The sequence below is a fragment of the Gorilla gorilla genome, chromosome 9 (genome assembly GCF_029281585.2).
Source record: "Gorilla gorilla gorilla isolate KB3781 chromosome 9, NHGRI_mGorGor1-v2.1_pri, whole genome shotgun sequence".
Taxonomy (NCBI): Eukaryota; Metazoa; Chordata; class Mammalia; order Primates; family Hominidae; genus Gorilla; species Gorilla gorilla.
This window is the reverse complement of record NC_073233.2, coordinates 116,812,848-116,826,319: the sequence shown is the minus strand read 5'-3', so window position 1 is coordinate 116,826,319 and position 13,472 is coordinate 116,812,848. Positions and strand designations below refer to the sequence as shown.

At 38.5% G+C, this 13,472-nt stretch overlaps 1 protein-coding gene across 1 annotated transcript in view; it reads right to left on the bottom strand.

The window, feature by feature from the left end:
• Window positions 1–615: 615 nt before the first annotated feature.
• Window positions 616–13,472, bottom strand: part of DDX10 (DEAD-box helicase 10) — a 275,386-nt gene continuing 262,529 nt past the window's right edge. The window contains exon 18 of the mRNA XM_031016341.3: window positions 616–1,298. Coding sequence (XP_030872201.1) covers window positions 1,121–1,298 — 178 coding nt within the window. The 3' untranslated portion in view covers window positions 616–1,120. The remainder of the gene's footprint in view (window positions 1,299–13,472) is intronic.

Sequence of the window (13,472 nt, the reverse complement as noted above, 5' to 3'; positions counted from 1 at the left end):
ATATCAAATAAAAGAGGAGAAACTTTTCTGGACAAACATGGACTTAGGCTGAGTTGAAAAGGTTTGAGATACCCAGGTGTAATGCCATTATTCCTCTTCCTTGTATTTATAATTTATTTTCACCTGTTACTGAAAATGTTTGTGCACAAAGTGGGAAAATAGGAAAGGGACAGAATCATGAGAAGGTGGCAAATCTATAACATCAGTTTCACGTCAAGACTCATTTCTTTTCCATATTCTTTCCCCTTGAAGAATCTGAGTTATTTGTAACAAAAAAGAGGCTCTGTCTTGTTTTGCATCGTACTCATTACCAGGAGCTGAGTCTGGGTGGGGCTCTGTGGTAGGTGCTGACTGGAGCACTTGCAGAGGACCTGCAGCTACCATGTGCACAGTGAGAGGCCATGTTTTAGTCAGTCTTCATATTCAGAACTTCTACCGATTTTATAAACAATTGCTAGCAAACCTGCAAGTGTTAAGTTAAATGATATCCTTGAGAACAGGCTAACTTAAGAATATGACAAATTCACAGTTTGAGGAAATGGCCAAGCACTTTAATCTAAGAACCTTCCTGTGAGAGTTCTCTTATGTTACTGGACACAATGCAAACATTAATACTTTCTTTTATAGGAAATATGTTTATTATTGATCATCTCAATTCAAAAATACTCATTCTTTCTCAGGGCTGGTCCATCATAGTCTCTTTGAAAATATTAAATACATCGAAATCATGAGCAATTTTAACAGTAACCAGAAACTTCTGTACAGTAAGCAAGACAGGGATTTCTAACAATGACACAAGAGCTCCAGAACTTGCCAGTAAGACAAAGGCAGTGTTTCCAATGACAAGGCGTAGGAACCCATGGATAAAAATCTAACAGAACACATGCTGGAAAACGGAGTCAGGAAATGGTATCATCCACCCTCGATCTGAGTATGCTCAGTGATGGCACAAAGCATGTCCTGTGAGAGGGACTTGGAGATACGCTCGCTTCTATCCAGAAATGTGCCCTTTGGGAATGGGGCATACGGTACCTAAGTGCCCCCAAATCAACTGTTTTTCAACTTCTTGCCTACACAGTCATAACCAAGGTTTCAAGGAGAAGGCAGGCGCAGGAAGTATTTAGCTTTGACTTCTTAGCAGATGTAACACCAGCTCTTCATCCTCTGCTAAAGACAGGCCGGTATCCAAAGGCTCTAAAGTGTCCCACTTGGCCTTCTTTCTGTTATGACTTGTTGGTCCCACGTCTTCCACTTCACTGTTGCTCCTCTTCTTCATCCCCTGCTTCTTCTTGGTATCACTGGTGAGAAGAAATCCAAAGATTTACTTTAGACTCAGTATGAAATCAAACATTTAAAATAGGACAAAATTAACAGAGAGTCGGTAAAGTGATATTATTCAAGAATGAAGGAAACCATGGCAACATCAAGATATCTGTATAATTAGTAAGTACCTTCCCATCAGTAGCTAGGTCCTACCACGCACCAGGCATGTGCAAGGTACTTTGTTCACACTGGGTCATCCAATCTTCACAATCATTCTAGGAAGTTACAGCTGTATCATCCACAATTTGAGGACACTGAGAGGCACCACAGGTATGTCTGGCTCCAGTGTGTGCTTGTCCTGCCACACCAAACTACCTCTACTGAAAGTCAGGTTATCTTTAGATAGCAGTGTGCAAGCTAACAGCTATCTGGACACCAGGTACTGCTTCTAATATCTGTTGCATTAAGTTGTGATCTAGAGATCATGCATAAAATAGAACCTAAGATGTTAAATTACAGATTAGTTAAGACATCAAATAAATTTCCTCCATTTAAAAATCTGTATCAAAGATACAGATAGCCTTAAGAAAGCAAACATTATTGCAGTATTAAGTACATACCCAAGACATAGACCATAAAAACAAAGCTAATTTCTGAAAGTTGAGGAAATCACTTGATATGCTAAAAACAGAAGAAAAAGCAAAACATTCTCCTCAAAGCATTTTGAGATATTATCTGTTCCAAGATGACCCAATTATTGGATATATGATTAAAACAAAATAAAAAGTCCATCTATTAGTAGTAGCCACCATGAATCCAGGGCTTCCTCGGAGTCTGGCACTGCGCTAAATACCTTACATAGATGATGTCATTTATATTCATGGCAACCCTCAGTGTGGAGTGCATTAGTCTCATTCTGCAATGAGGTTAAGAGAGGTTAAATGCCTGGACCAAGATTGCACCCATGGGATTCAAACTCAGATATGAATGATACTGAATCCAGCCCCAAAGGCAAGCTTTTGAAAGCAATTAGAGTTGACTCAGTCAACATTTAAATGCCAGGAACTGTGGAAAGAGCACTGGTTTGACATCAACACAGTCAGACCTTTAGTTAACACTTCTAACCCTCAGTTGTCTTATTTGTAAAGACAGGGATTATATAATTTACTTAAAATTGTGAGAATTAAATGAACTTACATAAATGAGAACACACAGTAGTGCTCAATACATGTTAACTTTCTAAAAACTACTCTCTTTTAAATTCTCACATTCACTATATCTAATCAGCAAAATAAATAAATAAAAAAATCACAGAAATATTACATTATACCCCAAGCACATGATGTGTTCTGAAAGAGAACAAACTGCTCAACTTCCAACGGCCTGGATTACTCTTTAAGAAGACAGCCTGGATATCAAAGTGAATGTGCCTCATCAGCATATCCATTTATGACCAGCTTGTTGCAAAACTGGAAATAATTCCTCCATTTTCCTCCCAGAAGTGCCCAATGCTCTGACTCAGCCATTCTCTTTCACCACTGGAGGAAAGACAAACTAGATGGCACTATGAGGTTATTTAAAGCCACAAATCACTGCATTTTAAAAGAGTGCCTAGAGAGATGAACATGAAAGAGTCCCCTGTGATACAAATTCAGTCAGCAAAGAATTAAAATAATTCTTAGTGAAAGAGGGTCTTAAAAAAAAGTATTGAGCCCTAATCTTTTTATGAGTATGGCCAGTCCTGTGACAGTCCCACAGGGTTACAGTGCCAGGATCTATTTGCTGGTATTTGCTCTGCCTATACGTCAAGTGCATCTCAGGTCAGCTCATCAGAAATGGCCTAATTAGTGGGCTGTCTATTGCATCCTCTGTTAATGTGCTCCTGCACATTACATGCCCTGCAGGAAATAGGTGGTTTGGATAATAAAAGGTAGAAAATTTATGTAGTCCAAGTATTTTCACAATAGGCAGCTTTGCTGCTTTGTGGATCACTTCAAATTCTAGAAAGGCCCTTTATACTACTTTCTATAGCAAATAAGCAGCAATCTGTATAACAAGTTAATTATTAAACAACAGTATAGGCATTCTACAGATAAATTACCAAAAGAGGGATAATGTAACAAAATAATGAAATATACAATAATGAAATAATGAAAATGCAATAGAGGTCAAAAAAGGAGTGAAATCAGTGTTCTCCACTAAGCCGAGGGAGGTAAGGAGGTCCCTGAGATGACTGACAACGAGGGGGTTCCTTCAAAATTGGGGCGAGTCCAAGCCTGAGCTCTGCATTTTATCTTCATGTCAGCACTTCTGTGGGACTTAGATTTTTGCCACATTCTTTAAATGTTCGAGGCAAGGGTCAAAAGCAAACATATCACTGCTCAGCATTAAGACAGTGCAACGTAATTGATAAAGCACATCTTAAAAAGCACAAGCATGGCTTAACTCAGCACACCAAAAGGCCTACTACTACTATAAAAATCAAAAGTAGAGCTAAAGAATTCAGAGATAACAGTCTTTCAATAATCCAAATAATAAAGACTTTATTAGTAATGTCTGGTGTGCCATTTAAAGGATGTATCATACAACAGAGAAAAAATCAGCATGTAATATGTAATCTGAACAGATGATGACAGAGTACGTATGCTCCATAATCTCTGTTCCTGTGATAACCTGATCTCCAACTTAGGGTCCCTGTGTCTACAGATGTATGGGAAAAGGTGAGACTGCTTAGGTCAAGATATATGAATCATGGGTTATTTTCAATATTTTTTTAAAAATCTGCAATTGTGTGGCAAAGACTAAGTTGTGGGATTTATTTGCTTTTGGCTAGAATTATATTAACTGAGCTTTGTAAACGTTCAATACTTCATATACTTGGATGAACTGAAAATTACATCTTTGTTAATGAAACAAATGTGAAATATTAAGTATTAACTTTCTTGAGAGACAAAAATCTTTTAAAACATGGGACCATTATCATTGAAAACAAAACAGATGATGACAGGGACATTCTATTTTGATGATTTTGAAATTTTTGTGAAAATGGATACACAAAAGCTTGTCTTGTGATGATGAAAAGGTTGGAAGTCATCATTCCAGGATAGAAAATGGTGCTCCATGGATCATATGGAGAAACCTGTGAGAATTCCTGATAATTTTACTTTTCAGTCTTATATATCAGCCTTCTTAGGAAGCCATTCAATAATGGTTTCCATGCCCACCTCCCCTCAAATACAAAAAAATTAAGAACCAGTCATCTTAAATAAAAGTTCTTGTTGAAATATCATTTATAAAACCTTCATGTATAACATTTCTCTTTTGAGCCCATTGTAAGCATGCTTAGAGAAGTAGTCTCTGTCAAGCACCGCTTGGTCTTGCCTTTTTCATAAAAATTTCAGTGGTTCTCTAGAAAGATTATTAGTATAATCTTTAAAGAGTCTCATGATCTGGTATAAGCCTGCTTCTGTAACCTGTTCTGCATTAGCCCCCCTTAATATACCCCTTGCTCTTTGAGGTTCCTTTCTATTCCCTGAATATGCCCTAGCTTCTCAGTTTCTTTTATCTCCATCTGGAATTCCCTTTTCTGTTTTCTAACTATCTAAACCTCCCTTATCCTTCAAAAGCCAGTTCAAATGATACCTCTTCCTCAAGGATTCCACCTTGAGGTGGAAGATTTCTTCTTCTGCCTACCAAATGGTTAGCTTTTTGAGGTCTGGGGCTCCTAGTCTTCATTTCTGAAGATGACTTAAAGAATTCATTCATTAAAGGTCCATTCATCTGAATAGTAAAAATAATGACGGTTAGGGTTGTTCAAAGCCCCAAGAATTACCATCACTGCAACAAAAAAGGCAACATTTCAATGGATTTTGCTTCGAATTCGACTTCCAGCAGAGTTAACAGAGGAGAGTGTCACGTGTGGGAGCACCCCCATAACACTCAATCCAGTCTGTGGGTGCACAGGCTCCTGTCTGCTGACTAATCCTCCGTTTTTAATATCACAAGTTCCAGTGTTCTAAATTTTGGCTTTGCATGTTTTTAAAAATTATATAAGTGGCCGAATTACGGCTAAACGCAGTAACTTGTTTTTTCAAACACAACTTCTGCTGAGTTAACGCCCTGTCAATGGACAGTTTAAATTTTACCATGACTGCAACTTCCATATGAGATGTAATCAGCAATCATCTAAATTTAAAATACTTAAAGGTTGACTACAACCTCCCTGATTGTACCTTCCCAGTTTCCTCTTCCTCTATCCATTACATAAATGTTCATTTCCCCAGGTTCCATCCTTGGGCCTCAACTATCCTCATCTTACATATTCATTCTGGGTATTCTCACGCAGTTCAGTGTTTCCACAATCTTCCACAATGCTAATGACTTAAAAATATGCATTTTAGCCTAGGGTTTTTTCCAGACCACCAGATCAGCATATTCAACCAGCTCCTGGATGTTTCTACCTGCATCTCAAAGTAAACATGCTTCTATTACATGTTTTCCCCAAATCTGTTCTTCCTGTATTTATTTCCCTTCTAAGTGAAAAGGACTATTCCCCCACTAAAAACCTGGAAGTCATCCTTGAGCTACCTTCTCTTTTATAACCTTCATTGAATTGATCATCTCTCAAATCCATCTATGTTTTCTAGGGCTTCTACAACCATCCTCACTCCTTGCCCTCCTTCACCTGATCCAGCTCTGGGAAGCCTTCCCTGACCCACCCCCATCTGAGTCAAGTGCCCTCTTAGGGTTACCCTCACATTGTGCATACTTCCATTGCACCATCTCTATCACACCACCTGAAATGCCTTATGGCAACTGTCTATGTGCTTATCTTCGATTAGATTACAAGTTCCCTAAGGACAAAAACTGTCTTGTTCTGTGCAGCCACACTGCCTTGGTACCCAAGGGCTTAATACATGTTTCTTGAAGACATGAATAAACCCACTGGGCTGAGCTTCTGTACTGTTTAGTATCTGACTGGCCCACTGTATGCCATACAGGGTCAGAAAGAATGATCCCTAACTAAAACCACATTCTTATCTTCTTTGCAGCATAGATGATTCATTTTAAGCCAGTATGTAAGTAGACATTTAAATCTGCGTTGTATTTTTTCTCTAAACACTGTATCATTAATTCCAAAGCAATTGAAGAGATCAAAGCCACAGTGAAAATTAAAACACTAATGGCGGAAGGGAAATTATATTGTAAAAAAGAAGTACCCAATAACTGCAGACTCTGAGAAATGAGACAATACTTTTAAGATTATAAAAAGATCAAAACTCAGCATGTCACTTCAACAAAAATGAGTAATTTTGATGTTCTTTGCAATAATATCTAACTATTATCCTTTTTAAAATGTGTGATCACATCAAAACCTTAACCCTCAATGAAGTACTGACAAAGATACTCTCTTTTGACCAAACTCGAGTCTGGCTATTCTAAGTCCTCTTTCTGACTGGGCTTTGTCTTTAGTCCAGGTCTGCCCACTTAGTCCAGTTTTAGCAAGAATCCTGCTAAGTCAGCTGAACAAAAATCTCTCACCCTTAATATCTGGTCAAATTTCCCATCCCCCAGGCTTGCCTTCAGTAATAATCCTGTGGAATCTGTTTAGCCAGAATCCTCCACAACCCTGATGTTCCTTCTTAATAACTTTCCATTAATGACCCCTCCCTGTAAATCTCTATAACTCTCACTTGTCCTAGTTGTACTCTCAGTTGAGCTCAATCTCTTGCCCCTACTAAAAAACCCCATTGCAGTGGCCCCTACCCCTTGAATAAAGTTTGACTTACCATTCTTTAGTAAGTGTCATGAATTTTTTTCTTTAACAGCATGTAGCACAGCCAACAAATGACTATGTCTTCAAGACAAAGGTATCAGGTTCCATAAGACATGCAGTAACAGTAGGATCTCCCCTCATTATCCTGGACTTTAGACTCAGGGTGGTTTGCCACCAGCAGATACAATATTTCAACAAAGAGTATAATAAGCGAATACAGCACTTGCCAAAAATATTAAAAGTAAAAATTGAAATTACTTTCATTTTTGTCACAAACTACCTAATGTTGATGGAAAACAAGACCAAAAAGCAAATTCTCAACTCATAACTTTTGTTTTCTTTTAAGGAGAAAGACCTTTAGAAAAAACAAGAAACAAACAAAGTGGATGAAGATTATATGAAGCCACTAGCTACTCTAAATGAAGTACATCCCTGACTCTTGAGAACTACACACTGGGTTCTTAGAGAATGTGGAAACCGTCTTGTTCATTTGGTCATCTCTGATTCAATGGAGAATGGAAGAGGATCCTCAAAGACTGGAGACTGGCAAAAAGTGGTTCCCATTTTATTATTATTTCTTTTTAGAGATAGGGGTCTTGCTATGTTGCCCAAACTGGCCTTGAACTGGGCTGACACAATCCTCCTGCCTCAGCCTCCCTGGGACTAAAGGTGCACACCACCATGCTCAGCCTGGTTCCCATTTTCAAAGAGAAGGAGAAGGTAAATTTTGCAAAGTATATAAAGCTTTCAACCAAGACTTTAAAGTGAATTACCAACTTTAAATAGGAAAGGCTGGTCAGCAAACTATACCTGTGGGCCAAATTTCACACAGTGCCTGTTTTATACATCAAGTTTTAATGATGATTCAGCCTCACCCCCTTGTTTATGTATTGTCTACGGTTGCTTTACCACTGCCCTGGCAGAGATGAGTATCCTTCAAAGTGTAAAATGATTACTATCTAGCCCTTTAGAGGAAAAAGGGTAGATCCCTTTTTTATATTTTATACCTTGCTGACATATCAAACAAGCACTGTGCGAAACAAACAAAACCAAAAACCAGACCCCTGATTCTAGTAGCTTTTGTTGGCTCACTAAAAACAATTCATATCAGACTAACCTTACTGCTTTTAGAGGGTTATTTGACTGGTAAAGCAGGAAAATGAATGCTTTTAGGCTTCTGCAAGGCATAGAACACACAATAACCTTGTGGATAACATTGAGACACAGGATCTGAAGACAAAATTAGGAGAAAGCGTAACTAGGTGATTAAGAAGAATCTTTAGTTTCCTAAGAGGTTTATTGTTAAAGGTATTTTATAACATCTAGTTCATGGTGCCTGGATCTTATTGTAACTTCGTCTCTATCAAGTTTAACTCAGTATATTTGGAAGATACTGTGACCATGGAACCTTTTATCCCCTTAACTTTACAGGTAACTTCTCTGAAATGTACACATGGCATAATGTAAAAAATATCTACTTTTCTCCCTTCTCTGTTTAATGATGAAATGACTGCATTTAAAAATAGTTACTTAACAGTGATTCAAGCACTGTTATTAAATATGTCATTTCCAAAATTCTAGTATAGAGGAAAAGAAAACGGCTTTGGAGTCAGTCTGACCCGATTTAAACCCTAGCAGTTGCCTAAAACTTGGGAAAACTGCTGAACGTCACACGGTGCCAATTTTTATGTTTCTAAATGTGACTAATATCTACCTCATGGAGAGATTAAATAAGTGATATATGCATAGTAAATGCATTATAAATGTTAACTACAGCTTCTCCAACTCCCCATGGTGGGCATGATCTTACTTTTCTGTTGATGTTAACTGGATTATATTGGTTTTTACCATGTAAGGTGAAAGTCTTTTAACTTGAGATGTCCCCCGACCCCCCGAGATAGGGTCTTGCTCAGCCCAGGCTGGAGTACAGGGCGCTATCATGGCTCATGAGAGAACTTCTGGGGAGCTGGGACACTCAGGAAAGGATACTGAATGGGGTAGGGGTCTGGGACAAATGTTGTTGGAGGGAAGAGAGGTTCTGGGTCCCTGTTAGGTTAAGGTCCTCAGCAAGCAACAATAGTCTTTGACGTTTTTATTAAAATTAAGTATATTACTATTAGCCTTATCTCAGGTAAGAACCTTCACTTTGAGAGGCTGAGAAGACAGTTCCTCAAAGGGCAGCCCTGTTCATAAGGAAGGGCTATACTGAGCTAGAATTTCATGTTTGGCAGAATAGTACTTAATCCAGCATATAACCAAAATCTGAAAAGACAAAGCATATTATTATCACAGTCTACTGTATTTTAAACGTTAAAAACAGCTTTCTTTAAACTACAGAAATTATTATGAAATGGTTAAATTTCAAAATACTGACAATACAAGATGCTGGTGGGGCTGTGGAGCAAAAAGAACTCTCGTTTATTGCTGGTAAAAATGCAAAATGCTACAGCCACTTCGGAAGAGAGTTTAGCAGTTTCTTATAAAACTAAATATACTCCCTACCATGTGATCTAGCTGTCATGCCCTTTGATATTTACCCAAAGGAGCTGAAAACTTATTACCACACAAAAACCTGCTCATGAATATTTATAGCAGCTTTATTCATAATTGCCAAAACTTGGAAGCAGCCAAGATGTCTTTCAATAGATGAACAAACTGTGATACATCCATACAATGGAATATTATTCAGTGATAAAAAGAAATGAGCTATCAAGCCACAAAAAGATATAGCGGAACCTTAAAAATATATTGCTAAGTGAAAGAAGCCAATCTGAAAAGGCTGCATATATGATTCCACCCATATGGCATTCCAGAAAAGGCAAAACTGTGAATACAATAAAAAGACCAGTGGTTGCAAGGGATTGGGAAAGAGAATTGGGAAAGAGAAGGATAGATAGGTGGAGCACAAGGGATTTTGAGGGCAATGAGCTATTCTGTGTGATACTATAATGATGGACACATGACATTATACATTTGTCAAAACCCATAAGATATACAATGCCGAAAGTGAACTCTAATTTGAACTACAGACATTAGTTAATAATAATGTATCAATATTAGTTCATCAATTGTAACAAATTTACCACACTAATGCAAGATGTTACTAACAGGGGAAATTGCAGAGGTAGTGAAGGGAAATATGAAAACTATATTTGTCACTCCATGTTTACTGTAAAAACTAAAATTCCTAGGCAGAAAGTCAATAAAAAAATGTATAGTTTAAAAGAGTTAGTATACCCCCAATACATTATAACTTAATTAAATTGAGCATAAAAACACATTAGAGTTTTCTTTTTTTATCCCCAAAGAACTACATGCCCCTTAATACATCACCTGAGTTACCTTTCCCATCCTCATTTAGAGTACTCAGACCATCTCAATTTCACTTTTCTGTTCTTATGAGAATTTCAATGCTGGCTCACTCCTTTCTAATGAGTTGCCACTGTATGGACTAGACTAGCAACTGTTTCCTATACTCATCACCCTCTATGAAGTCAGTATCACAATCAGGATAGACACATGGGTAGAATGATGATGAGGTGAAAAGCAGCTAAGGAATCTCCTAACGGGAATACACAGAATTGTACAGTCATGATGATGCTATTAGGGTAAATATTTAAATAATAATTGTCTACGCAAACCATGCTTAGAACACTAGGATGAATCATTCCTTCCTCCCAGAGGTGGCTTGCAATAATTCTTCAGGTCTTGCCTCAGAGAGGGTTCTTCTTAACCATCTTGGCTAAAGTGAACTCTCCCAATTCCTCTCTCATCAGTTATTGTTTTCAAGGCCCTGTCACCACCTCTTGTCTGCTTTTTGTTTACTTCCTTATGGTCTCTCTCTCTCTTGCTGGAGCGTATGCTCTATGAGGGGCTGGGGTCCAGTATCTCTTCTTTATTGCTCTCTGCCAGTCACATGGTAAGCTAGCAGTTTATCAAATGCCTACATTATGTGACTGTCAAAGGAAAACAGACAGGTAAGGGCATTCCTACACTCCAATTTGGTAACGTGGACTCTCCATATTTTGAATAGGCTATGTTACATGACATTACTGTCACTACATCATTAATTTCAACCAGGCTGTAAGATATTTTTGCAAACTGTTTTGAATATAGGGCCTAGTGCTACCTGGGAACTTAATGAATGACTTCAATGAGGAAAACAATGACAAGTAGCTATCCTAGAGGACATTAAGTTTTATTCCTATCAATGTATATACTCATTTACAAACTCCTACCAGTTTTGCTTTTAGTAATTAAAATAATTACTACATATTAATGACCCTATTCAATGTCATATTTCACTTTCTTTTTACCCTCGTTAGATCTTCACAGTAACTTTGCAAGGTAAAAATTATCTTCCTTTGACTGATGAAGAAAGCTGGGTCACAGAGATTAAGTAACTTGTCAAAGGTCCATAACTTGTAAAAGAAAGATTCAAACTCAGGTCTGTCTAATCCCCAAACCCACAGTTTTCCCCACAAAGGCAAGTAGCCTGCCTTTGTTCTAACAGTCTTAATTTCACAAAACTACTTTCCCTGTTGCAAAGTTGATAATAATACAGCGTGTAGATCAATATTCCAAAACTACAAGCAGTGGTGCATGTGGGCAAGGCATTCAGTCTCTCGGTTCACAGAACCTCATGTAATTCATATCTCACACCTGCTAGAGCAACTATTTTTGTAAAACAGATGCTTCTGAGAACACCCTGCCAGGATCAGGCATAGTTTAAATTTCTATGTATTGATAGAGAAAGGCATAAGGAGAGAGACTGATTCACTGATATATTATTCCATGTAGTGAGAACTCCTAGGGCTTATTCCACTTGAATTTTTAATTCCCTTTCTGGCTTTTAGGACACTTTAGCCAATAAACTTACAAGTGTGGGAAAGAGTGTGGCAAATAACATATTATCACAGAAGAGGAAGGTAATCATTGGTACCTGCCATGAATAGGAAGACCTCTCACTGGTAAGCAGCATACTTTAAATGATGTGTGAATTAAATCCAAACAAAACAAGTCAGAATGTCCTTTGTAACCTAGAAACCACACTTCCTGGGCTGCGAGGACACAGTAATCAGAACCACTACACCAAACTTCAAGAATGTTCCAGCTGGGCACGGTGGCTCACGCCTGTAATCCCTGCACTTTGGGAGGCCAAGGCAGGCAGTTGCCTGAGGTCAAGAGTTCAATACCGGCCTGGCTAACATGGTGAAACCCCTTCTCTACTAAAAATACAAAAAAATTAGTCAGGCATGGTGGCGCACGCCTGTAGTCCCAGCTACGCGGGAGGCTGAGGCAGGAGAATTGCTTCAACCTGGGAGACAGACGTTGCGGTGAGCTGAGATCACGCCACTGCACTCCAGCCTGGGCGACAGAGGGAGACTCCATCAGAAAAAGAAAAAAAAAAAAGTTCCAGTGCTGTCTGATATGGCTGTGGCCCAAGGCAACATAGAAGAAAAACATCTTCTGGGAAAATCTGTTAACTTCTCTCCTGCTGGATGCAGTGCCTTATAGAAACACAATGTAGTGGAGTGAGCACTAAACTTCCAAGGATGCTGGGGCAGACAGTTCCAATAATTTAGTTATAAAACGGCAACTGAAATTATGGGGGATTCTGTAAGCCTGACTCTGAACAAGAGACTGTGCAGCCAGAAAGTGGCATATGCCTCATTTTTAGAGCTCATAACTTCTGTGCCAGCTGCATTTCTTCATGTACAATTAGGGTGTGCAAGTTTGTATGTGTTAAATTACAAAATAGGGCATTGACATCACTGTACAGCCTATTCAGAAATTTCACAAAAGCAAGGACAAGGGGCTGCTGGAAGAAAGCACACTCCCTTTATTAGACTGTCTGAGCAGCTTTTCAACCTCTTGCTTTTTCTTCTTTCTTTTGGAATGCTAAGTTAAGAAATCAGGTGAACCAAAGACTGATAAAGCTGCAAGGAAGCTAAGGGTGGGTGTCTGGAGGTGGAGAACAGTGAATATGCCCTTAAACAGAAACCCTGAGGTGTCCTTTTACAACATGCTACTAAACTGGCTGTGGAAAGCTACTGTGAGAGACAAGAATTTAGCGCCTGAGAGCCCAGTTTTGGGCACCTATTTGTATAGAACTCTCCTTCTTGCATTCATATCATAAATGTAGCTTGGATTTTTTCCTAAATAATTTAAACCTAATACATGAGCTTGTGATCATCTGAAACATTCTCAGAAACCTTTATACCCATCCTAAAGTACTGGCACTTTGGTATTCAAATATGTTGTGCAAGAGACTTTTCCCCTTACCATAAATTTTAATTTACGAGGCCATGCAACAGTCCTAATGAAGATTAATTACTGCAGTACATTCCATAAAATGTGCTCAGCTTTCTCCTGTCAGCAAAGGCTACCACATGTAGAATCGGTAGCGAAAATGTATCATGTCCTTAATGTC